Source organism: Oncorhynchus gorbuscha, unplaced genomic scaffold, assembly GCF_021184085.1.
Source record: "Oncorhynchus gorbuscha isolate QuinsamMale2020 ecotype Even-year unplaced genomic scaffold, OgorEven_v1.0 Un_scaffold_472, whole genome shotgun sequence".
NCBI classification, from domain to species: domain Eukaryota; kingdom Metazoa; phylum Chordata; class Actinopteri; order Salmoniformes; family Salmonidae; genus Oncorhynchus; species Oncorhynchus gorbuscha.
In genome coordinates this window covers 670266-698004 of record NW_025745304.1, presented here as the reverse complement: position 1 = coordinate 698004, position 27739 = coordinate 670266, and the positions used below count along the sequence as shown (strand labels likewise).

General features: G+C 53.2%; 1 protein-coding gene across 1 annotated transcript; it reads left to right on the top strand.

The window, feature by feature from the left end:
* Positions 1 to 27739, top strand: LOC124018303 (DNA excision repair protein ERCC-5-like; the record flags this gene model as incomplete). Its single annotated transcript, XM_046333577.1, is given in 15 exon segments — positions 1 to 115; positions 1459 to 1634; positions 2437 to 2552; positions 8275 to 8422; positions 8684 to 8827; positions 12206 to 12413; positions 12734 to 12818; positions 12920 to 14099; positions 15074 to 15193; positions 22878 to 23091; positions 25272 to 25329; positions 25331 to 25414; positions 25665 to 25865; positions 25970 to 26054; positions 27617 to 27739. Coding segments are annotated over 15 exon segments (3030 nt in total), but the record flags the coding sequence as incomplete, so codon positions are not given.

Sequence of the window (27739 nt, the reverse complement as noted above, 5' to 3'; positions counted from 1 at the left end):
GTTGTCTAGGCTGTCACTCGGAGAGCAATGGGGGTACACGGGCTGTGGAAGCTGCTTGAGACCACCGGGAAGCCCGTCAACCCCGAGACGCTCGAGGGCAAGATCCTGGCTGTCGGTATCCTTCCGGACACCACAAGGAAGTCCCCCACCTATCGCTCTCTTAAACTCTTTATTTCTCTCTCCTTGTTCTTGACTTGTTTTTAAAAGTAGGGTTCCCTGCGTCTTATCCCCCAATCTCCCACCCATAACTACGGCACATCCCAGTCATAACATGTGTCTGCATCTTACATAGAGTTGGTGTCTAGTGTATTGTGGAGGAAACCTAATTACTCCATGTGTAACTCTGTGTTGTTGTTTGTGTCACACTGCTTTGCTTTATCTTGGCCAGGTCGCAGTTGTAAATGAGAACTTGTTCTCAACTAGACCTACCTGGTTAAATAAAGTTGAAATAAAAATGATTTTAAAAATTGGTCACATACACATGGTTAGCAGATGTTAATGAGAGTGTAACGAAATGCTTGTGCTTCTAGTTCCGACAATGCAGTGATAACCAACAAGTAATCTAACTAACAATTCCACAACTACTACCTTATAGACCGTGTAAGGGGATAAAGAATAAGGATATATGAATGAGTGATGGTACAGAGCGGCATAGGCAAGATACAGTAGATAGTATTGAGTACAGTATATACATATGAGATGAGTATGTAAACAAAGTGGCATAGTTAAAGTGACTAGTGATACATGTATTACATAAGGATGCAGTAGATGGTATAGAGTACAATATATACATATGAGATGAATAATGTAGGGTATGTAAACATTATATAAAGTGGAATTGTTTAAAGTGACTAGTGATACATTTATTACATCAAGATGGCAAGATGCAGTAGATGGTATAGAGTACAATATATACATATGAGATGAATAATGTAGGGTATGTAAACATTATATTAGATAGCATTGTTTAAAGTGACTAGTGATACATTTATTACATTAAGATGCAGTAGATGATATAGAGTACAGTATATACATATGAGATGAGTAATGTAGGGTATGTAAACATTATATTAGATAGCATTGTTTAAAGTGACTAGTGATACATTTATTACAGAAAGATGCAGTAGATGATATAGAGTACAGTATATACATATGAGATGAGTAATGTAGGGTATGTAAACATTATATAAAGTGGCATTGTTTAAAGTGACTAGTGATACATTTATTACAGAAAGATGCAGTAGATGATATAGAGGACAGTATATACATATGAGATGAGTAATGTAGGGTATGTAAACATTATATAAAGTGGCTAGTGATACATTTATTACATCAAGATGCAGTAGATGATATAGCTGTTCAGTATATACATATGAGATGAGTATGTAAACATTCTGTAAAGTTAGCTAGTTGTCTGCCTGTGTCTCTGTAGAGATCCTTGACCTGTCCCTCTCCCAGACATCAGTATCTGGTTGAACCAGGCAGTGAAGGGTGTGAGAGACAGGGAGGGTAACAGTGTCCAGAACGCCCACCTGATCACCCTGTTCCATCGTCTTTGTAAATTGCTCTATTTCCGCATCAGACCTGTCTTCGTGTTCGATGGAGACGCACCTCTGATCAAGAAACAGACCCTGGTGTGTGTTGTCTGTCTGTCTCTGTCTGTCTGGACCCTGGTGTGTTGTCTGTCTGTCTCTGTCTGGACCCTGGTGTGTGTTGTCTGTCTGTCTCTGTCTGTCTGGACCCTGGTGTGTTGTCTGTCTGTCTCTGTCTGGACCCTGGTGTGTGTTGTCTGTCTGTCTATGTCTGTCTGGACCCTGGTGTGTTGTCTGTCTGTCTCTGTCTGTCTGGACCCTGGTGTGTGTTGTCTGTCTGTCTCTGTCTGGACCCTGGTGTGTGTTGTCTGTCTGTCTATGTCTGTCTGGACCCTGGTGTGTTGTCTGTCTGTCTCTGTCTGTCTGGACCCTGGTGTGTGTTGTCTGTCTGTCTCTGTCTGGACCCTGGTGTGTGTTGTCTGTCTGTCTATGTCTGTCTGGACCCTGGTGTGTGTTGTCTGTCTGTCTCTGTCTGGACCCTGGTGTGTGTTGTCTGTCTGTCTATGTCTGTCTGGACCCTGGTGTGTTGTCTGTCTGTCTCTGTCTGTCTGGACCCTGGTGTGTGTTGTCTGTCTGTCTCTGTCTGGACCCTGGTGTGTGTTGTCTGTCTGTCTATGTCTGTCTGGACCCTGGTGTGTGTTGTCTGTCTGTCTCTGTCTGTCTGGACCCTGGTGTGTGTGTGTGTGTGTGTGTGTGTGTGTGTGTGTGTGTGTGTGTGTGTGTGTGTGTGTGTGTGTGTGTGTGTGTGTGTGTGTGTGTGTGTGTGTGTGTGTGTGTGTGTGTGTGTGTGTGTGTGTGTGTGTGTGTGTGTGTGTGTGTGTGTTAACCCTGTGCTTCCCTCCAGGCCATCAGAAGACAGAGAAAGGAGGAGAAGACTATGGAGTCCAAGCAGACCAATGACAAACTCCTCAAGACCTTCCTGAAGAGACAAGCCATCAAAGCTGCTCTGGGAGAGAGGAGGTGAGGAGAGGAGAGGAGGAGAGGAGAGGAGAGGAGGAGAGGAGGAGAGGAAGGTCTGTATATAGGTCTGTAACCATAGAGATCTGGTCTGTAACCATAGAGGTCTGGTCTGTATATAGGCCTGTAACCATAGAGATCTGGTCTGTAACCATAGAGGTCTGGTCTGTATATAGGTCTGTAACCATAGAGGTCTGGTCTGTAACCATAGAGGTCTGGTCTGTATATAGGCCTGTAACCATAGAGGTCTGGTCTGTAACCATAGAGGTCTGGTCTGTAACCATAGAGGTCTGGTTCCGGTTGGAGCGAGTGGTCGCATCTGCACGTCGCTCCAACGGGTAGTATAACTTTTTCATTATATTTCATTATATCACAACGGTTTGATTTGTCTTATCTTAGCAATTTCCTCTCAGCTAGCTACATAGCCGTCTTTGTATCAAAGATAATTGCGTAATTATCGTATTTCGCCGTCCTAACGTAGTCTTCACTAGCCAGCTAGCTAACGTCCACTGATTAGCTGCACTGGGAAAACTATTACACTCAACTGAACGACTTGATTAGTTTAGTGTTAGCTAGCTACATAGCTGTCTTTGCTGTCTTCGTATCATCGTATCCAAGATAATTGTGTTGTTTAGGTTTAGAGTGTGTAGTCTTAGAGTGATTATCTTAATTTACCGAGGTTAGCTAGCCAGCTATTTGTCGTCCTTAACGTAGGTGACTCTGCTAGCTAGCCAACAGCTAGCCAACGCTAGCCAACGTCTTCTGTATAGAACTCAACTACCCGGTCGCATTCACAGGTTGTATCACATTTTCACTTCATTTCATTACAGTACAACGGTTTGATTTGTTTGATCGTAGCTAGCTACTTAGCTAGCTACATAGCCGTCTTTGTATCAAAGATAATTGTGTAGTCTAGAGCGATTTTCTAGGTTCGCTAGCCATCTATTGTCGTTCTTTTAACGCAACGTAACGTAAACAACACTGCTAGCTAGCCTGCTAGCCCCGAATAGCAACACTGCAGAAACTATTACACTCAACGGAACGACTTGATTAGTGTAGTGTCAACAACGCACCCACTGCCAGCTGGCCTACTTCAGCAGTACTGTATCATTTTAGTCAATAAGATTCTTGCTACGTAGCTTAACTTTCTGAACATTCGAGACGTGTAGTCCACTTGTCATTCCAATCTCCTTTGCATTAGCGTAGCCTCTTCTGTAGCCTGTCAACTATGTGTCTGTTTATCCCTGTTCTCTCCTCTCTGCACAGACCATACAAACGCTCCTCACCGCGTGGCCGCGGCCACCCTACTCTGGTGGTCCCAGCGCGCACGACCCACGTGGAGTTCCAGGTCTCCGGTAGCCTCTGGAACTGCCAATCTGCGGTCAACAAGGCAGAGTTCATCTCAGCCTATGCCTCCCTCCAGTCCCTCGACTTCTTGGCACTGACGGAAACATGGATCACCACAGACAACACTGCTACTCCTACTGCTCTCTCTTCGTCCGCCCACGTGTTCTCGCACACCCCGAGAGCGTCTGGTCAGCGGGGTGGTGGCACCGGGATCCTCATCTCTCCCAAGTGGTCATTCTCTCTTTCTCCCCTTACCCATCTGTCTATCGCCTCCTTTGAATTCCATGCTGTCACAGTTACTAGCCCTTTCAAGCTAAACATCCTTATCATTTATCGCCCTCCAGGTTCCCTCGGAGAGTTCATCAATGAGCTTGATGCCTTGATAAGCTCCTTTCCTGAGGACGGCTCACCTCTCACAGTTCTGGGCGACTTTAACCTCCCCACGTCTACCTTTGACTCTTTCCTCTCTGCCTCCTTCTTTCCACTCCTCTCCTCTTTTGACCTCACCCTCTCACCTTCCCCCTACTCACAAGGCAGGCAATACGCTCGACCTCATCTTTACTAGATGCTGTTCTTCCACTAACCTCATTGCAACTCCCCTCCAAGTCTCCGACCACTGCCTTGTATCCTTTTCCCTCTCGCTCTCATCCAACACCTCCCACACTGCCCCTACTCGGATGGTATCGCGCCGTCCCAACCTTCGCTCTCTCTCCCCCGCTACTCTCTCCTCTTCCATCCTATCATCTCTTCCCTCCGCTCAAACCTTCTCCCACCTATCTCCTGATTCTGCCTCCTCAACCCTCCTCTCCTCCCTCTCTGCATCCCTTGACTCTCTATGTCCCCTATCCTCCAGGCCGGCTCGGTCCTCCCCTCCCGCTCCGTGGCTCGATGACTCATTGCGAGCTCACAGAACAGGGCTCCGGGCAGCCGAGCGGAAATGGAGGAAAACTCGCCTCCCTGCGGACCTGGCATCCTTTCACTCCCTCCTCTCTACATTTTCCTCCTCTGTCTCTGCTGCTAAAGCCACTTTCTACCACGCTAAATTCCAAGCATCTGCCTCTAACCCTAGGAAGCTCTTTGCCACCTTCTCCTCCCTCCTGAATCCTCCGCCCCCCCTCCTCCTCTGCAGATGACTTCGTCAACCACTTTGAAAAGAAGGTCGACGACATCCGATCCTCGTTTGCTAAGTCAAACGACACCGCTGGTTCTGCTCACACTGCCCTACCCTGTGCTCTGACCTCTTTCTCCCCTCTCTCTCCAGATGAAATCTTGCGTCTTGTGACGGCCGGCCGCCCAACAACCTGCCCGCTTGACCCTATCCCCTCCTCTCTTCTCCAGACCATTTCCGGAGACCTTCTCCCTTACCTCACCTCGCTCATCAACTCATCCCTGACCGTTGGCTACGTCCCTTCCGTCTTCAAGAGAGCGAGAGTTGCACCCCTTCTGAAAAAACCTACACTCGATCCCTCCGATGTCAACAATTACAGACCAGTATCCCTTCTTTCTTTTCTCTCCAAAACTCTTGAACGTGCCGTCCTTGGCCAGCTCTCCCGCTATCTCTCTCTGAATGACCTTCTTGATCCAAATCAGTCAGGTTTCAAGACTAGTCATTCAACTGAGACTGCTCTCCTCTGTATCACGGAGGCGCTCCGCACTGCTAAAGCTAACTCTCTCTCCTCTGCTCTCATCCTTCTAGATCTATCGGCTGCCTTCGATACTGTGAACCATCAGATCCTCCTCTCCACCCTCTCCGAGTTGGGCATCTCCGGCGCGGCCCACGCTTGGATTGCGTCCTACCTGACAGGTCGCTCCTACCAGGTGGCGTGGCGAGAATCTGTCTCCTCACCACGCGCTCTCACCACTGGTGTCCCCCCAGGGCTCTGTTCTTGGCCCTCTCCTATTCTCGCTATACACCAAGTCACTTGGCTCTGTCATAACCTCACATGGTCTCTCTTATCACACAGTTAATCTTCTCCTTTCCCCCTTCTGATGACCAGGTGGCGAATCGCATCTCTGCATGTCTGGCAGACATATCAGTGTGGATGACGGATCACCACCTCAAGCTGAACCTCGGCAAGACGGAGCTGCTCTTCCTCCCGGGGAAGGACTGCCCGTTCCATGATCTCGCCATCACGGTTGACAACTCCATTGTGTCCTCCTCCCAGAGCGCCAAGAACCTTGGCGTGATCCTGGACAACACCCTGTCGTTCTCAACTAACATCAAGGCGGTGGCCCGTTCCTGTAGGTTCATGCTCTACAACATCCGCAGAGTACGACCCTGCCTCACACAGGAAGCGGCGCAGGTCCTAATCCAGGCACTTGTCATCTCCCGTCTGGATTACTGCAACTCGCTGTTGGCTGGGCTCCCTGCCTGTGCCATTAAACCCCTTCAACTCATCCAGAACGCCGCAGCCCGTCTGGTGTTCAACCTTCCCAAGTTCTCTCACGTCACCCCGCTCCTCCGTTCTCTCCACTGGCTTCCAGTTGAAGCTCGCATCCGCTACAAGACCATGGTGCTTGCCTACGGAGCTGTGAGGGGAACGGCACCTCAGTACCTCCAGGCTCTGATCAGGCCCTACACCCAAACAAGGGCACTGCGTTCATCCACCTCTGGCCTGCTCGCCTCCCTACCACTGAGGAAGTACAGCTCCCGCTCAGCCCAGTCAAAACTGTTCGCTGCCCTGGCCCCCCAATGGTGGAACAAACTCCCTCACGACGCCAGGACAGCGGAGTCAATCACCACCTTCCGGAGACACCTGAAACCCCACCTCTTTAAGGAATACCTAGGATAGGTTAAGTAATCCCTCTCACCCCACCCCCCCTAAGTTTTAGATGCACTATTGTTAAGTGACTGTCCCACTGGATGTCATAAGGTGAATGCACCAATTTGTAAGTCGCTCTGGATAAGAGCGTCTGCTAAATGACTTAAATGTAAATGTAAATGGTCTGTAACCATAGAGATCTGGTCTGTAACCATAGAGATCTGGTCTGTAACCATAGAGATCTGGTCTGTAACCATAGAGATCTGGTCTGTAACCATAGAGATCTGGTCTGTAACCATAGAGGTCTGGTCTGTAACCATAGAGGTCTGGTCTGTATATAGGCCTGTAACCATAGAGGTCTGGTCTGTAACCATAGAGGTCTGGTCTGTAACCATAGAGGTCTGGTCTGTAACCATAGAGATCTGGTCTGTAACCATAGAGATCTGGTCTGTAACCATAGAGATCTGGTCTGTAACCATAGAGATCTGGTCTGTAACCATAGAGATCTGGTCTGTAACCATAGAGATCTGGTCTGTAACCATAGAGATCTGGTCTGTAACCATAGAGGTCTGGTCTGTATATAGAGGTCTGTAACCATAGAGGTCTGGTCTGTAACCATAGAGGTCTGGTCTGTAACCATAGAGGTCTGGTCTGTATATAGGTCTGTAACCATAGAGATCTGGTCTGTGTATAGGTCTGTAACCATAGAGGTCTGGTCTGTGTATAGGTCTGTAACCATAGAGATCTGGTCTGTAACCATAGAGATCTGGTCTGTAACCATAGAGGTCTGGTCTGTAACCATAGAGGTCTGGTCTGTAACCATAGAGATCTGGTCTGTAACCATAGAGATCTGGTCTGTAACCATAGAGATCTGGTCTGTAACCATAGAGATCTGGTCTGTAACCATAGAGATCTGGTCTGTAACCATAGAGATCTGGTCTGTAACCATAGAGGTCTGGTCTGTATATAGAGGTCTGTAACCATAGAGGTCTGGTCTGTAACCATAGAGGTCTGGTCTGTAACCATAGAGGTCTGGTCTGTATATAGGTCTGTAACCATAGAGATCTGGTCTGTGTATAGGTCTGTAACCATAGAGGTCTGGTCTGTGTATAGGTCTGTAACCATAGAGATCTGGTCTGTAACCATAGAGATCTGGTCTGTAACCATAGAGGTCTGGTCTGTAACCATAGAGGTCTGGTCTGTAACCATAGAGATCTGGTCTGTAACCATAGAGATCTGGTCTGTAACCATAGAGATCTGGTCTGTAACCATAGAGATCTGGCCTGTAACCATAGAGGTCTGGTCTGTATATAGGTCTGTAACCATAGAGGTCTGGTCTGTAACCATAGAGGTCTGGCCTGTAACCATAGAGGTCTGGCCTGTAACCATAGAGGTCTGGTCTGTATATAGGCCTGTAACCATAGAGGTCTGGTCTGTGTTGTGATTCTCCTCCAGTCAGGATCATCTGCCCAGCCTGTATATAGGCCTGTAACCATAGAGGTCTGGTCTGTGTATAGGTCTGTAACCATGGAGGTCTGGTCTGTATATAGGTCTGTAACCATAGAGATCTGGTCTGTAACCATAGAGGTCTGGTCTGTGTTGTGATTCTCCTCCAGTCAGGATCATCTGCCCAGCCTGTCTGCTGTGAGGAGAGAGGAGGACATGTTCATGCTGCCTGCCCTGCCAGCCCAGGAGGAGGAGAGAGAGAGGAGCAGCTCAGAGGAGGAGGAGCAGGTGGAGGAGGACAGCCGTCACATCTACCAGGTGAGGTCAACACCCACGTCATGTGACAGAGGAGAAAACAGAGAGGGTGGTGCTTTATCGTCTTGTCCAATAAGAACACTGGATTCCTTTTTGTTTCATTAAGTTTTGCTACCTTGTGTCACCTGTCTGTCTGCCTGTCTGCCTGTCTGTCTGCCTGTCTGTCTGTCTGTCTGTCTGTCTGTCTGTCTGTCTGTCTGTCTGTCTGTCTGTCTGTCTGTCTGTCTGTCTGTCTGTCTGTCTGTCTGTCTGTCTGTCTGTCAGGGGGATTTCTATGAAGACTCTAACTCTGTGGACATCAACTCTGAGGAGTTTTCTGCCATGCCTCCTGAGGTGAAACATGAGATCCTTAAAGACATGAAGGAATTCAGCAAGAGACGACGCACCATGTACCACACCCCCCCTGAGGTACCACACCCCCCCTGAGGTACCACACACCCCCTGAGGTACCACACACCATGTACCACACCCCCTGAGGTACCACACCCCCTTGAGGTACCACACCCCCCTGAGGTACCACACCCCCGAGGTACCATGTACCACACCCCCTGAGGTACCACACCCCCTGAGGTACCACACCCCCCCCTGAGGTACCACACCCCCCTGAGGTACCACACCCCCCTGAGGTACCACACCCCCTGAGGTACCACACCCCCTGAGGTACCACACACCCCCTGAGGTACCACACACCCCCTGAGGTACCACACACCCCTGAGGTACCACACCACCCCTGAGGTACCACACACCCCTGAGGTACCACACACCCCCTGAGGTGCCACACCCCCTGAGGTGCCACACCCCCTGAGGTACCATACCCCCTGAGGTACCACACCCCCTGAGGTACCACACCCCTGAGGTACCACACCCCCTGAGGTACCACACCCCCTGAGGTACCACACCCCCTGAGGTACCACACCCCCATGGGGTACCACACCCCCTGGGGTACCACACCCCCCTGAGGTACCACACACCTCCTGAGGTACCACACACCTCCTGAGGTACCACACACCATGTACCATACCCCCTGGGGTACCACACACCCCCTGAGGTACCACACACCCCCTGAGGTACCACACACCCCTGAGGTACCACACACCCCCTGAGGTACCACACACCATGTACCACACACCTCCTGAGGTACCACACCCCCTGAGGTACCACCCCCCTGATGTACCACACACACCAGGTACCACACACCAGGTACCACACCCCCTGAGGTACCACACCCCCTGAGGTACCACACACACCAGGTACCACACACCATGTACCACACACCCCCTGAGGTACCACACACCCCCTGAGGTACCACACACCATGTACCACACCCCCTGAGGTACCACACACCATGTACCACACACCTCCTGAGGTACCACACACCTCCTGAGGTACCACACACCTCCTGAGGTACCACACACCTCCTGAGGTACCACACACCCCCCTGAGGTACCACACACCCCCTGAGGTACCACACACCATGTACCACACACCTCCTGAGGTACCACACACCATGTACCACACACACCCTGAGGTATCACACACCATGTACCACACACCCCCTGAGGTACCATACACCTCCTGAGGTACCACACACCTCCTGAGGTACCACACACCATGTACCACACACCTCCTGAGGTACCACACACCCCTGAGGTACCACACACCATGTACCACACACCCCTGAGGTACCACACACCATGTACCACACACCCCTGAGGTACCACACACCCCCTGAGGTACCACACACCCCTGAGGTACCACACACCATGTACCACACACCTCCTGAGGTACCACACACCCCCTGAGGTACCACACACCCCCTGAGGTACCACACACCCCCTGAGGTACCACACACCCCCTGAGGTACCACACACCATGTACCACACACCTCCTGAGGTACCACACACCATGTACCACACACCTCCGGAGGCACCACACACCCCCTGAGGTACCACACACCATGTACCACACACCTCCTGAGGTACCACACACCCCCTGAGGTACCACACACCATGTACCACACACCTCCGGAGGTACCACACACCCCTTGAGGTACCACACACCATGTACCACACACCCCCTGAGGTACCACACACCCCTGAGGTACCACACACCATGTAACACACACCATGTACCACACACCTCCAGAGGTACCACACACCATGTACCACACACCTCCCGAGGTACCACACACCATGTACCAAACACCCCTGAGGTACCACACACCATGTACCACACACCTCCTGAGGTACCACACACACCAGGTACCACACACCATGTAACACACACCATGTACCACACACCCCTGAGGTACCACACACCATGTACCACACACACCCCTGAGGTACCACACACCCCTGAGGTACCACACACCATGTATCACACACCATGTACCACACCCCTTCTGAGGTACCACACACCATGTACCACACACCCCCTGAGGTACCACACACCATGTACCACACACCCCTGAGGTACCACACACCTCCTGAGGTACCACACACCATGTACCACACACCCCTGAGGTACCACACACCTCCTGAGGTACCACACACCATGTACCACACACCCCTGAGGTACCACACCCCTCCTGAGGTAGCACACCCCCCTGAGGTACCACACCCCCCTGAGGTACCACACACCATGTACCACACACCCCCTTGAGGTACCCCACCCCCCTGAGGTACCACACCCCCCCCTGAGGTACCACACACCATGTACCACACCCCCTGAGGTACCACACCCCCCTAAGGTACCACACACCATGTACCACACACCTCCTGAGATACCACACCCCCCCTGAGGTACCACACACCATGTACCACACACCTCCTGAGGTACCACACACCATGTACCACACACCATGTGCCACACACCATGTACCCCACACCATGTACCCCACACCATGTACCACACACCTCCTGAGGTACCACACACCTCCCGAGGTACCACACACCATGTACCACACACCTCCTGAGGTTCCACACACCATGTACCACACACCGCCTGAGGTACCACACACCATGTACCACACACCATGTACCACACCCCCCCTGAGGTACCACGCACCTCCTGAGGTACCACACACCTCCTGAGGTACCACACACCCCCTGAGGTACCACACACACCTCCTGAGGTACCACACACCATGTACCACACACCTCCTGAGGTACCACACCCCCTGAGGTACCACACACCCCCTGAGGTACCACACACCTCCTGAGGTACCACACACCTCCTGAGGTACCACACACCATGTACCACACTCCTGAGGTACCACACACACCTCCTGAGGTACCACACACCCCCCCTGAGGTACCACACACCCCCCTGAGGTACCACACACCCCCTGAGGTACCACACCCCCTGAGGTACCACACACCTCCTGAGGTACCACACACCCCCTGAGGTACCACACACAATGTATCACACCCCCTGAGGTACCACACACCCCTGAGGTACCACACACCATGTACCACACACCTCCTGAGGTACCACACACCATGTACCACACACCTCCTGAGGTACCACACACCATGTACCACACACCTCCTGAGGTACCACACACCTCCTGAGGTACCACACACCATGTACCACACACCTCCTGAGGTACCACACACCCCCTGAGGTACCACACACCTCCAGAGGTACCACACACCATGTACCACACACCTCCTGAGGTACCACACACCATGTACCACACACCTCCAGAGGTACCACACACACTGTCTCTCTGTGTGTGTGTGTGTGTGTGTGGCATGCACCTAACCCAGTCCCCCCCTCTCCCAGCGGTCAGGGGACTTCTCCCAGTACCAGCTAGCAGGGCTGCTGCAGAGGAACAAGCTGAACGTGCGTCTGGAGGGGGTGGAGAGAGAGATGTCCAACCGTAGTGCTGGGAACGCCCCGGGGGTGGAGCTATGCAACCAGGGGGAGGGGCACAGCGTGGAGACACGACGCCTCCTCTCAGAAGACTCCACCCACTACATCCTCATCAAAGGTTAGAGGTCGAAGTGGGTCGGCGATCAACTTGAGGAATTCTCCGCATTAGACCTGTTCAAACTCATCCCCTCGTCTGTCTGTCTGTCTGTCTGTCTGTCTGTCTGTCTGTCTGTCTGTCTGTCTGTCTGTCTGTCTGTCTGTCTGTCTGTCTGTCTGTCTGTCTCTGTCTGTCTGTCTGTCTGTCTGTCTGTCTGTCTGTCTGTCTGTCTGTCTGTCTGTCTGTCTGTCTGTCTGTCTGTCTGTCTGTCTGTCTGTCTGTCTGTCTGTCTGTCTGTCTGTCTGTCTGTCTGTCTGTCTGTCTGTCTGTCTGTTCTTCAGGTCCGAAGAAGACCGACAACAGTGAGAGGGTGCCAGACATCCAGCCTGCGGCCTCTCCCTGGTTGGGTGGTCCCTATCAGGGAGGGTTAGGACGGGGGAGGGGAGAGACCTGAGCCCCTTTGGAGACCCATCTCGGAGGAGGAGAGCCTGGAGGAGGGACCCTCATCATCGTCTAAACATCCCCAGGACCCGAACCCGAGCCTGGGGATACAGCACCCATCTCCCCCGGACACTGAAGGCCATCCAGGCTGCCATGGATAGCAGCTTCTCAGACGAGGAGGAGAAGGATAGCTCCTGGGGTAGAGGAGGGAGTAGGGCTGAGGAGGAGGGGGGTGGCAGTGTGTCTCCTCGTACCCTCCTGGCCATTCAGCGAGCCACGGGAGAAGAGTTGGACGTAGGCCCGTCCCCAAACGCCACTACGATTGGCAGTTCTCCTGTTAAGCCCCACCCTCCCAGTCCCCAGCGTCCTGCCAACCGATTGTTCGTCATCAGCAGCTCTGAGGAGGAGACTGAAGGGAAGGACACGCCCCTGAGGACAACTCTGACCAATGAGGACAGGCTTGGGGTGGAGAAGGGGGATGAGCAACAGTCGCCTCTCCCCCTTCGCCTCCCCATTCCTCCTGCGGACAGGGTGCTCCTCAGCATGGAGGAGGAAACCGTCACCAGGAGGAGCAGGGAGGAGGTGGAGGAGATTCTGAGAAGGAACAGAGAGGAGTTGGAGCAAGCCATCGACAACAGGAACAGAGAGGAGTTGGAGCAAGCCATCGACAACAGGAACAGAGAGGAGTTGGAGCAAGCCATCGACAACAGGAACAGAGAGGAGTTGGAGCAAGCCATCGACAACAGGAACAGAGCTTTCCACTCTGCAGTGGGTCAGGGGGACAGTTTGGGTCAGGCTCTCGGTCTTATTCCCCCATCAGGCCTTGGTCTAAACAGAGAGGAGGAGACTGGGAGGAGCAGCCTAGTGACTGGGCCTTTACCTCCATCGCAGGAGGAGAGGAACACCAGGGAGGAGAGGAATGGACAGAACACTGGGGAGGAGAGGAATGGACAGATTGTGAAGATGGAGGACGGCAAGGAGCACAGTGAGCAGGACAGTGATTCAGAGAGCTTCGTTGACGTGTCTGAGGGGGAGGAGCTAAAGGAGGAGGAGACGGATGATTCGCTGATAGAGGTTGGGGGCGGTACTCCAGCTAAGGCACAGGAAGACGTGGCCAAGAAGGAGGAAGAGGAGGAGGCTTTAAGTAGCAGAGCTATCCCTTTGGAAGAGAGGGAGGAGGAGCCCCAGCCTCCCACAGAGCCCAGCCCAGCTCCTCCTGCCCCAGCGTCTGTTCCTCTACCCAACGAGTGGGAAGACATCAACGTGGTAAGATAAGTACTGCTTATATGTAATGGTGAAAAGACAGAGCATGGAGATGGAGATGACCAGGAAATAGACAGGAAAATGTCTGTTTCTCTGTGTGTGGTTGAGATGTGTTGTTGGAGCTGTTTGTACAGTAGAGATTTCAGGATGCAGTACCTGTGTTGTCCTGTAGGGGGAGGTGTTACTGTGTACAGTAGTGGAACTGGGTTGATGCAGTACCTGTGTTGTCCTGTAGGGGGAGCTGTTTGTACAGTAGAGATTTGAGGATGTAGTACCTGTGTTGTCCTGTAGGGGGAGCTGTTTGTACAGTAGAGATTTGAGGATGATGTACCTGTGTTGTCCTGTAGGGGGAGCTGTTTGTACAGTAGAGATTTGAGGATGTAGTACCTGTGTTGTCCTGTAGGGGGAGCTGTTTGTACAGTAGAGATTTGGGGATGTAGTACCTGTGTTGTCCTGTAGGGGGAGCTGTTTGTACAGTAGAGATTTGAGGATGTAGTATCCGTGTTGTCCTGTAGGGGGAGCTGTTTGTACAGTAGATATTTGAGGATGTAGTACCTGTGTTGTCCTGTAGGGGGAGCTGTTTGTACAGTAGAGATTTGAGGATGATGTACCTGTGTTGTCCTGTAGGGGGAGCTGTTTGTACAGTAGAAATTTGAGGATGTAGTACCTATGTTGTCCTGTAGGGGGAGATGTTTGTATGGTAGAGATTTGAGGATGCTGTACCTGTGTTGTCCTGTAGGGGGACCTGTTTGTACAGTACAGATTTGAGGATGGAGTACCTGTGTTGTCCTGTAGGGGGAGCTGTTTGTACAGTAGAGATTTGAGGATGCTGTACCTGTGTTGTCCTGTAGGGGGAGGTGTTTCTGTGTACAGTAGTGGAACTGGGTTGATGCAGTACCTGTATTGTCCTGTAGGAAGAGCTGTTACTGTGTACAGTAGTGGAACTGGGCTGATGCAGTACCTATATTGTCCACCAGGATGAGCTGGTGGCGCTAGAGAGCAGTCTTGGAGAGCAGCAGTCCAGGCTGAGGGAACAGAAGCAGCAGCAGGAGCGCGTCGCTGCCACGGTTACCGGACAGATGTGTCTGGAGAGCCAGGTAGAGGAGACAGTCAACACTCACATTTAGTCAGTCTGGTAAAGGAGCCAGTCAACACTCACATTTAGTCAGTCTGGTAAAGGAGCCAGTCAACACTCACATTTAGTCAGTCTGGTAAAGGAGCCAGTCAACACTCACATTTAGTCAGTCTGATAAAGGAGTCAGTCAACACTCACATTTAGTCAGTCTGATAAAGGAGCCAGTCAACACACATTTAGTCAGTCTGATAAAGGAGCCAGTCAACACACATTTAGTCAGTCTGATAAAGGAGGCAGTCAACACACACATTTAGTCAGTCTGATAAAGGAGTCAGTCAACACACACATTTAGTCAGTCTGATAAAGGAGTCAGTCAACACACACATTTAGTCAGTCTGATAAAGGAGACAGTCAACACACATTTAGTCAGTCTGGTAAAGGAGACAGTCAACACTCACATTTAGTCAGTCTGATAAAGGAGCCAGTCAACACTCACATTTAGTCAGTCTGGTAAAGGAGACAGTCAACACACACATTTAGTCAGTCTGGTAAAGGAGCCAGTCAACACTCACATTTAGTCAGTCTGATAAAGGAGCCAGTCAACACACACATTTAGTCAGTCTGATAAAGGAGACTGTCAACACACACATTTAGTCAGTCTGATAAAGGAGTCAGTCAACACACACATTTAGTCAGTCTGATAAAGGAGACAGTCAACACACACATTTAGTCAGTCTGATAAAGGAGACCGTCAACACTCACATTTAGTCAGTCTGATAAAGGAGTCAGTCAACACACACATTTAGTCAGTCTGATAAAGGAGCCAGTCAACACACACATTTAGTCAGTCTGATAAAGGAGACGGTCAACACACATTTAGTCAGTCTGGTAAAGGAGACGGACAACACACATTTAGTCAGTCTGATAAAGGAGACAGTCAACACACACATTTAGTCAGTCTGATAAAGGACACGGTCAACACACACATTTAGTCAGTCTGATAAAGGAGACAGTCAACACACATTTAGTCAGTCTGATAAAGGAGACCGTCAACACTCACATTTAGTCAGTCTGATAAAGGAGGCAGTCAACACACATTTAGTCAGTCTGGTAAAGGAGACCGTCAACACACACATTTAGTCAGTCTGATAAAGGAGACGGACAACACACATTTAGTCAGTCTGATAAAGGAGTCAGTCAACACACACATTTAGTTCATAGTGGATGTGATTGTCTGTGTATCATGTGCCTGTTTAAACACTAACTGATGGATGTGGCAGACCCTGACCCCTGACCCTGCCTCTTCCCCGGACCCTTCCCCTGACCCAGACCCTGACTCTTCCCCAGACCCTGACTCTTCCCCGGACTCTTCCCCTGACCCAGACCCTGACTCTTCCCCTGACCCAGACCCTGACTCTTCCCTGACCCAGACCCTGACTCTTCCCCTGACCCAGACCCTGACTCTTCCCCGGACAGTTCCCCTGACCCTTCCCCAGACCCTGACGCTTCCCTGGACTCTTCCCCTGACCCAGACCCTGACTCTTCCCCTGACCCAGACCCTGACTCTTCCCCAGACCCTGACTCTTCCCCTGACCCAGACCCTGACTCTTCCCCTGACACTTCCCCTGACCCAGACCCGGACTCTTCCCCGGACTCTTCCCCTAACTCTTCCCCTGACCCAGACCCTGACCCAGACCCTGACTCTTCCCCTGACCCAGACCCTGACTCTTCCCCTGACCCAGACCCTGACTCTTCCCCTGACCCTGACTCTTCCCCTGACCCAGACCCTTCCCCTGACCCAGACCCTGACCCTTCGCCTGACCCTTCCCCTGACCCAGACCCTGACTCTTCCCCTGACTCTTCCCCTGACTCAGACCCTGACCCAGACCCTGACTCTTCCCCTGACTCTTCCCCTGACCCAGACCCTGACTCTTCCCCAGACCCTGACTCTTCCCCTGACCCAGACCCTGACTCTTCCCCTGACACTTCCCCTGACCCAGACCCGGACTCTTCCCCGGACTCTTCCCCTAACTCTTCCCCTGACCCTGACCCAGACCCTGACTCTTCCCCTGACCCAGACCCTGACTCTTCCCCTGACCCAGACCCTGACTCTTCCCCTGACCCAGACCCTTCCCCTGACCCAGACCCTGACCCAGACCCTGACCCTTCGCCTGACCCTTCCCCTGACCCAGACCCTGACTCTTCCCCTGATCCAGACCCTGACTCTTCCCCTGACTCTTCCCCTGACTCAGACCCTGACTCAGACCCTGACCCAGACCCTGACTCTTCCCCGGACTCTTCCCCAGACCCGGACTCTTCCCCTGACCCAGACCCTGACTCTTCCCCTGACACTTCCCCTGACCCAGACCCGGACTCTTCCCCGGACTCTTCCCCGGACTCTTCCCCGGACTCTTCCCCTGACCCTTCCCCTGACCCTTCCCCTGACCCTTCCCCTGACCCTTCCCCTGACTCTTCCCCTGACCCAGACCCTGACTCTTCCCCTGACCCTGACTCAGACCCTGCCTCAGACCCTGACTCTTCCCCTGACCCAGACCCTGACTCTTCCCTGGACTCTTCCCCAGACCCGGACTCTTCCCCTGACCCAGACCCTGACTCTTCCCCTGACACTTCCCCTGACCCAGACCCGGACTCTTCCCCGGACTCTTCCCCTGACTCTTCCCCTGACCCAGACCCTGACCCTTCCCCTGACTCTTCCCCTGACCCAGACCCTGACCCTTCCCCTGACTCTTCCCCTGACCCAGACCCTGACTCTTCCCCTGACCCAGACCCTGACCCTGACCCAGACCCTGACTCTTCGCCTGACCCTGACCCAGACCCTTCCCCTGACCCAGACCCTGACTCTTCCCCTGACCCAGACCCTGACCCTTCCCCGGACTCTTCCCCTGACCCAGACCCTGACTCTTCCCCAGACCCTGACTCTTCCCCGGACTCTTCCCCTGACCCTTCCCCTGACACTTCCCCTGACTCTTCCCCGGACAGTTCCCCTGACCCTGACCCTGACTCTTCCCCTGACTCTTCCCCTGACTCTTCCCCTGACCCTTCCCCTGACTCTTCCCCTGACTCTTCCCCTGACTCTTCCCCTGACCCTTCCCCTGACTCTTCCCCAGACCCTGACCCAGACCCTGACTCTTCCCCTGACCCAGACCCTGACTCTTCCCCGGACTCTTCCCCTGACCCAGACCCTGACTCTTCCCCCTGACCCAGACCCTGACTCTTCCCCGGACTCTTCCCCTGACCCAGACCCTGACTCTTCCCCTGACCCAGACCCTGACTCTTCCCCGGACAGTTCCCCTGACCCTTCCCCTGACCCAGACCCTGACGCTTCCCTGGACTCTTCCCCTGACCCAGACCCTGACTCTTCCCCTGACCCAGACCCTGACTCTTCCCCAGACCCTGACTCTTCCCCTGACCCAGACCCTGACTCTTCCCCTGACTCTTCCCCTGACACTTCCCCTGACCCAGACACGGACTCTTCCCCGGACTCTTCCCCGGACTCTTCCCCTAACTCTTCCCCTGACCCAGACCCTGACTCTTCCCCTGACCCAGACCCTGACTCTTCCCCTGACCCAGACCCTTCCCCTGACCCAGACCCTTCCCCTGACCCAGACCCTGACCCTTCGCCTGACCCTTCCCCTGACCCAGACCCTGACTCTTCCCCTGATCCAGACCCTGACTCTTCCCCTGACTCTTCCCCTGACTCTTCCCCTGACTCAGACCCTGACCCAGACCCTGACTCTTCCCCGGACTCTTCCCCAGACCCGGACTCTTCCCCTGACCCAGACCCTGACTCTTCCCCTGACACTTCCCCTGACCCAGACCCGGACTCTTCCCCGGACTCTTCCCCGGACTCTTCCCCTGACTCTTCCCCTGACCCTTCCCCTGACCCTTCCCCTGACCCTTCCCCTGACTCTTCCCCTGACTCTTCCCCTGACTCTTCCCCTGACCCAGACCCTGACTCTTCCCCTGACCCTTCCCCTGACTCTTCCCCTGACTCTGACTCAGACCCTGCCTCAGACCCTGACTCTTCCCCTGACCCAGACCCTGACTTCTCCCTGGACTCTTCCCCAGACCCGGACTCTTCCCCTGACCCAGACCCTGACTCTTCCCCTGACACTTCCCCTGACCCAGACCCGGACTCTTCCCCGGACTCTTCCCCTGACTCTTCCCCTGACCCAGACCCTGACCCTTCCCCTGACTCTTCCCCTGACCCAGACCCTTCCCCTGACTCTTCCCCTGACCCAGACCCTGACTCTTCCCCTGACCCAGACCCTGACCCTTCCCCTGACCCAGACCCTGACTCTTCGCCTGACCCAGACCCTTCCCCTGACCCAGACCCTGACTCTTCCCCTGACCCAGACCCTGACCCTTCCCCGGACTCTTCCCCTGACCCAGACCCTGACTCTTCCCCAGACCCTGACTCTTCCCCGGACTCTTCCCCTGACCCTTCCCCTGACACTTCCCCTGACTCTTCCCCGGACAGTTCCCCTGACCCTGACCCTGACTCTTCCCCTGACTCTTCCCCTGACCCTTCCCCTGACTCTTCCCCTGACTCTTCCCCTGACTCTTCCCCTGACCCAGACCCTGACCCAGACCCTGACTCTTCCCCTGACCCAGACCCTGACCCTTCCCCGGACTCTTCCCCTGACCCAGACCCTGACTCTTCCCCAGACCCTGACTCTTCCCCTGACTCTTCCCCTGACCCTTCCCCTGACACTTCCCCTGACTCTTCCCCGGACAGTTCCCCTGACCCTGACCCTGACTCTTCCCCTGACTCTTCCCCTGACCCTTCCCCTGACTCTTCCCCTGACTCTTCCCCTGACTCTTCCCCTGACCCTTCCCCTGACTCTTCCCCTGACCCTTCCCCTGACCCAGACCCTGACTCTTCCCCTGACCCAGACCCTGACTCTTCCCCGGACTCTTCCCCTGACCCAGACCCTGACTCCTTTCCTGACCCAGACCCTGACTCTTCCCCGGACTCTTCCCCTGACCCAGACCCTGACTCTTCCCCTGACCCAGACCCTGACTCTTCCCCGGACAGTTCCCCTGACCCTTCTCCTGACCCAGACCCTGACGCTTCCCTGGACTCTTCCCCTGACCCAGACCCTGACTCTTCCCCTGACCCAGACCCTGACTCTTCCCCAGACCCTGACTCTTCCCCTGACCCAGACCCTGACTCTTCCCCTGACACTTCCCCTGACCCAGACCCGGACTCTTCCCCGGACTCTTCCCCGGACTCTTCCCCGGACTCTTCCCCTGACCCAGACCCTGACCCAGACCCTGACCCAGACCCTGACTCTTCCCCTGACCCAGACCCTGACTCTTCCCCTGACCCAGACCCTGACTCTTCCCCTGACCCAGACCCTGACTCTTCCCCTGACCCAGACCCTTCCCCTGACCCAGACCCTGACCCTTCCCCTGACCCAGACCCTGACCCTTCGCCTGACCCTTCCCCTGACCCAGACCCTGACTCTTCCCCTGATCCAGACCCTGACTCTTCCCCTGACTCTTCCCCTGACTCTTCCCCTGACTCAGACCCTGACCCAGACCCTGACTCTTCCCCGGACTCTTCCCCAGACCCGGACTCTTCCCCTGACCCAGACCCTGACTCTTCCCCTGACACTTCCCCTGACCCAGACCCGGACTCTTCCCCGGACTCTTCCCCGGACTCTTCCCCGGACTCTTCCCCTGACTCTTCCCCTGACCCTTCCCCTGACTCTTCCCCTGACTCTTCCCCTGACCCAGACCCTGACTCTTCCCCTGACCCTTCCCCTGACTCTTCCCCTGACTCTGACTCAGACCCTGACTCAGACCCTGACTCAGACCCTGACTCAGACCCTGCCTCAGACCCTGACTCTTCCCTGGACTCTTCCCCAGACCCGGACTCTTCCCCTGACCCTGACCCTTCCCCTGACACTTCCCCTGACCCAGACCCGGACTCTTCCCCGGACTCTTCCCCTGACTCTTCCCCTGACCCAGACCCTGACCCTTCCCCTGACTCTTCCCCTGACCCAGACCCTGACCCTTCCCCTGACTCTTCCCCTGACCCAGACCCTGACTCTTCCCCTGACCCAGACCCTGACTCTTCCCCTGACCCAGACCCTTCCCCTGACCCAGACCCTGACTCTTCCCCTGACCCTGACCCTTCCCCGGACTCTTCCCCTGACCCAGACCCTGACTCTTCCCCAGACCCTGACTCTTCCCCGGACTCTTCCCCTGACCCTTCCCCTGACACTTCCCCTGACTCTTCCCCGGACAGTTCCCCTGACCCTGACCCTGACTCTTCCCCTGACTCTTCCCCTGACCCTTCCCCTGACTCTTCCCCTGACTCTTCCCCTGACCCTTCCCATGACTCTTCCCCTGACTCAGACCCTGACTCAGACCCTGACCCAGACCCTGACTCTTCCCCGGACTCTTCCCCAGACCCGGACTCTTCCCCTGACCCAGACCCTGACTCTTCCCCTGACACTTCCCCTGACCCAGACCCGGACTCTTCCCCGGACCCTTCCCCGGACTCTTCCCCTGACTCTTCCCCTGACCCTTCCCCTGACCCTTCCCCTGACTCTTCCCCTGACTCTTCCCCTGACCCAGACCCTGACTCTTCCCCTGACCCTTCCCCTGACTCTTCCCCTGACTCTGACTCAGACCCTGACTCAGACCCTGACTCAGACCCTGCCTCAGACCCTGACTCTTCCCCTGACCCAGACCCTGACTCTTCCCTGGACTCTTCCCCAGACCCGGACTCTTCCCCTGACCCAGACCCTGACTCTTCCCCTGACACTTCCCCTGACCCAGACCCGGACTCTTCCCCGGACTCTTCCCCTGACTCTTCCCCTGACCCAGACCCTGACCCTTCCCCTGACTCTTCCCCTGACCCAGACCCTGACCCTTCCCCTGACTCTTCCCCTGACCCAGACCCTGACTCTTCCCCTGACCCAGACCCTGACCCTTCCCCTGACCCAGACCCTGACTCTTCGCCTGACCCTGACCCAGACCCTTCCCCTGACCCAGACCCTGACTCTTCCCCTGACCCAGACCCTGACCCTTCCCCGGACTCTTCCCCTGACCCAGACCCTGACTCTTCCCCAGGCCCTGACTCTTCCCCGGACTCTTCCCCTGACCCTTCCCCTGACACTTCCCCTGACTCTTCCCCGGACAGTTCCCCTGACCCTGACCCTGACTCTTCCCCTGACTCTTCCCCTGACCCTTCCCCTGACTCTTCCCCTGACCCTTCCCCTGACTCTTCCCCTGACTCTTCCCCTGACCCAGACCCGGACCTTCCCCTGACTCTTCCCGTGACAATTCCCCGGACTCTTCCCCGGACTCTTCCCCTGACCCTTAGTTTGTTTAGCTAAACAAGCTAGGATTGATAGTTTGGTACGCCAAACAAGCTAAGACTGATAGTTTGGTTAGCTAAACTATTACCACGGCAACTACTGTAGCTATCTAGTAAACATGCTAACGACTTCAGTGAATGTTGAACACATGTTTAGCTGCAAATGTGTTAAATTATAGCCATGTTATAAAAAGATTAATAATCAACTCTGTGGAAGGTCAGTTCCTCACCGCTCCGTGGAACACACCATTTCCTGTCGTCATTATTTTCCGTAGAAAGCATAGGCCCCCCCCCCTGTCGTCGATGACGATCCCTTACCGGGTCTAATGTCCCGGTGGGTCTTGTCCGTCAGGAGCTGCTGAGGTTGTTTGGCGTACCCTTCCTGGTGGCTCCCGGTGAGGCCGAGGCCCAGTGTGCAGCCCTGGACCGGACCGACCAGACCCATGGAACAATCACCGATGACAGCGACGTCTGGCTGTTCGGAGGACGACACGTCTACAAGAACTTCTTCAGCCAGAACAAATACCTAGAATACTACCAGTACGTAGACCTACAGAACCAACTGGGTACGTAGACCTACAGAACCAACTGGGTACGTAGACCTACAGAACCAACTGGGTACGTAGAACCCTAGCAGTACGTAGATCCACAGAACCAACTGGGTATGTAGAACCCTAGCAGTACGTAGACCTACAGAACCAACTGGTTACGTAGACCTACAGAACCAACTGGGTACGTAGACCTACAGAACCAACTGGGTACGTAGAACCCTAGCAGTACGTAGACCTACAGAACCAACTGGGTACGTAGACCTACAGAACCAACTGGGTACGTAGACCTACAGAACCAACTGGGTACGTAGACCTACAGAACCAACTGGTTACGTAGACCTACAGAACCAACTGGGTACGTAGAACCCTAGCAGTACGTAGACCTACAGAACCAACTGGGTACGTGGACCTACAGAACCAACTGGGTACGTAGACCTACAGAACCAACTGGGTACGTAGACCTACAGAACCAACTGGTTACGTAGACCTACAGAACCAACTGGGTACGTAGAACCCTAGCAGTACGTAGACCTACAGAACCAACTGGGTACGTGGACCTACAGAACCAACTGGTTACGTAGACCTACAGAACAAACTGGGTACGTAGAACCCTAGCAGTACGTAGACCTACAGAACCAACTGGGTACGTAGACCTACAGAACCAACTGGGTACGTAGACCTACAGAACCAACTGGGTACGTAGAACCCTAGCAGTACGTAGACCTACAGAACCAACTGGGTACGTAGACCTACAGAACCAACTGGGTACGTAGAACCCTAGCAGTACGTAGATCTACAGAACCAACTGGGTGCGTAGAACCCTAGCAGTACGTAGACCTACAGAACCAACTGGGTACGTAGACCTACAGAACCAACTGGGTACGTAGAACCCTAGCAGTACGTAGATCTACAGAACCAACTGGGTACGTAGAACCCTAGCAGTACGTAGACCTACAGAACCAACTGGGTACGTAGACCTACAGAACCAACTGGGTACGTAGAACCTTAGCAGTACGTAGACCTACAGAACCAACTGGGTACGTAGACCTACAGAACCAACTGGGTACGTAGACCTACAGAACCAACTGGGTACGTAGAACACTACCAGTACGTAGACCTACAGAACCAACTGGGTACGTAGACCTACAGAACCAACTGGGTACGTAGACCTACAGAACCAACTGGGTACGTAGAACACTACCAGTACGTAGACCTACAGAACCAACTGGGTACGTAGACCTACAGAACCAACTGGGTACGTAGAACACTACCAGTACGTAGACCTACAGAACCAACTGGGTACGTAGACCTACAGAACCAACTGGGTACGTAGAACCCTAGCAATACGTAGATCTACAGAACCAACTGGGTACGTAGAACCCTAGCAGTACGTAGACCTACAGAACCAACTGGGTACGTAGACACCCACCCCACCCACACACCCAAACCACTAGACACCAACCCCCCCACCCACCCAAACCACTAGACACCAACCCACCCACCCAAATCACTAGACACCAACCCCCCACCCAAACCACTAGACACCAACCCACCCACCCAAATCACAAGATACCAACCCACCCACCCAAACCACTAGACACCAACCCACCCACCCACCCAAATCACTAGATACCAACCCACCCACCCAAACCACTAGACACCAACCCCCCCCCACCCAAATCACTAGACACCAACCCCCACCCACCCACCACTAGACACCAACCCCCCACCCAAACCACTAGACACCAACCCCCCGACCCAAACCACTAGACACCAACCCCCACCCACCCAAACCACTAGACGCCAACCCCCCAAACCACTAGAGACCAACCCCCCACCCAAACCAATAGACGCCAACCCCCACCCACCCAAACCACTAGATACCAACCCCCCGACCCAAACCACTAGACACCAACCCCCCGACCCAAACCACTAGACGCCAACCCCCCAAACCACTAGATACCAACCACACCCACCCCACCCACCCACCCAAACCAATAGACGCCAACCCCCCACCCACCCAAACCACTAGATACCAACCACCCACACCCCCCACCCACCCAAACCACAAGACACCAACCACCCCCCACCCACCCAAACCAATAGACGCCAACCCCCCACCCACCCAAACCACTAGATACCAACCACCCCCCACCACCACTAGACTACTCTCTCTAACCCTCGTCCCTCCCCAGGCGTGGACCGTACCAAGCTGATTAACCTGGCCTACCTGCTGGGTAGTGACTATACGGAGGAGTCCCGGGGTGGGCTATGTGACGGGCATGGAGATACTCAACGAGTTCCCTGGACCTGGCACGGAACCAGTCAGCATGTTCAGGTCAGGACCGGGGGGGGGGTGGGGTCTGGGTGGGGGGTCTAGTGGTCTGAGTGGTCTGGGTGGGGGGGGGTCTAGTGGTCTGGGTGGGTTCAGGGTATTGTGTGGTGATGAATAATGAATGAGTGGTCCTGTGTGACTTTAGCTATGCCAAGATTGTGGGTTCACTTCCCTCAGAGATCACAGAGAGAGAACACAGCTGTTTTTCTTTACTCGGTCTGTCTGTGCTTTCTGTCTCCGTTTCCCCTTCCAGTGAGTGGTGGTCCTTGGCCCAGCAGCAGCAACGTCTGACCTCTGACCCCCGTGACTCCAAGGTCAAGAGGAAACTGAGAGGGCTTCGGCTGCGGCCGGGCTTCCCCAACCCTGCCGTGGCAACTGCCTACCTGCAGCCCAGCGTCGACCTATCAGAAAGCTCCTTTAGCTGGGGCCGCCCACACCTCGACCTCCTCAAGGAATATCCTCTAGGAGAGTGTGTGTGTGTGTGTGCGTGTGCGTGTGCGTGTGTGTGAGATGTTCTGTGTAGTTTTTGGGACCAGTTTTTCTTAACCCTCAGCCTACATTCTGTGAGAGTCGTTTTGGTTGGAACAGCAGGAAGACAGAAGAGACTCTACATCCTGTTATCAAACAGCTCAACACACAACAGGTATTAGTCTGGATCAATAGGTATTAGTCTGGATCAATAGTCTGGATCAATAGGCATTAGTCTGGATCAATAGGTATTAGTCTGGATCAATAGGTATTAGTCTGGATCAATAGGTATTAGTCTGGATCAATAGGTATTAGTCTGGATCAATAGGTATTAGTCTGGATCAATAGGTATTAGTCTGGATCAATAGGTATTAGTCTGGATCAATAGGTAATAGTCTGGATCAATAGGTATTAGTCTGGATCAATAGGTATTAGTCTGGATCAATAGGTAATAGTCTGGATCAATAGGTCTGGATCAATAGGTATTAGTCTGGATCAATAGGTATTAGTCTGGATCAATAGGTATTAGTCTGGATCAATAGGCATTAGTCTGGATCAATAGGTATTAGTCTGGATCAATAGGTATTAGTCTGGGTATCAGTCTGGATCAGGTATTAGTCTGGATCAACAGGTATTAGTCTGGATCAATAGGTATTAGTCTGGATCAATAGGTATTTGTCTGGATCAATAGGTATTAGTCTGGATCAATAGGTATTAGTCTGGATCAATAGGTATTAGTCTGGATCAATAGGTATTAGTCTGGATCAATAGGTATTAGTCTGGATCAATAGGCATTAGTCTGGATCAATAGGTATTAGTCTGGATCAATAGGTATTAGTCTGGATCAATAGGTATTAGTCTGGATCAACAGGTATTAGTCTGGATCAATAGGGTATTAGTCTGGATCAATAGGGTATTAGTCTGGATCAATAGGTATTAGTCTGGATCAATAGGTATTAGTCTGGATCAATAGGATATCAACAGGTATAGTCTGGATCAACAGGTATTAGTCTGGATCAATTTAGTCTGGATCAATAGGTATTAGTCTGGATCAATTAGATAGGTATTAGTCTGGATCAATAGGTAGGTATTAGTCTGTTAGTCTGGATCAATAGATAGGTATTAGTCTGGATCAATAGATAGGTATTAGTCTGGATCAATAGGTATTAGTCTGGATCAATAGGTATTAGTCTGGATCAATAGGCATTAGTCTGGATCAATAGGCATTAGTCTGGATCAATAGGTATTAGTCTGGATCAATAGGTATTAGTCTGGATCAATAGTCATTAGATCTGGATCAACAGGTATTAGTCTGGATCAATAGGTATTAGTCTGGATCAATAGGTATTAGTCTGGATCAATAGGCATTAGTTGGATCAATAGTCTGGATCAATAGTCATTCATCTGGATCAATAGGTATTAGTCTGGATCAATAGGTATTAGTCTGGATCAATAGGTATTAGTCTGGATCAATAGGTATTAGTCTGGATCAATAGGTATTAGTCTGGATCAATGATTGGTAGTAATTATTGCAAGTAGAGATTGAGAATGACTTGGGTATAATAGTGAATTTATTGTGAAGTTGCCTCTGATCTGTCCTGTATACCTCCATTCCTCTCTCTCCCCTCCTCTCCATTCTCCCCCCCTCCCCTCCTTCTCTCCCCTCCTCTCTCCCCCCCTCCCCCCCCCCCTCTCCCCTCCTCCCTCCCCTCCTTCCCCCCTCCTCCCTTCCTGTAGACCCAGCTGCGTATCGACTCGTTCTTCCGTCTGGAGCAGCAGGAGAGACAGGCCATCAAGAGCCAGCGCCTCCGCCGGGCCGTTACCTGTATAAAGAGGAAAGAGAGGGAGGACGGAGGGAGG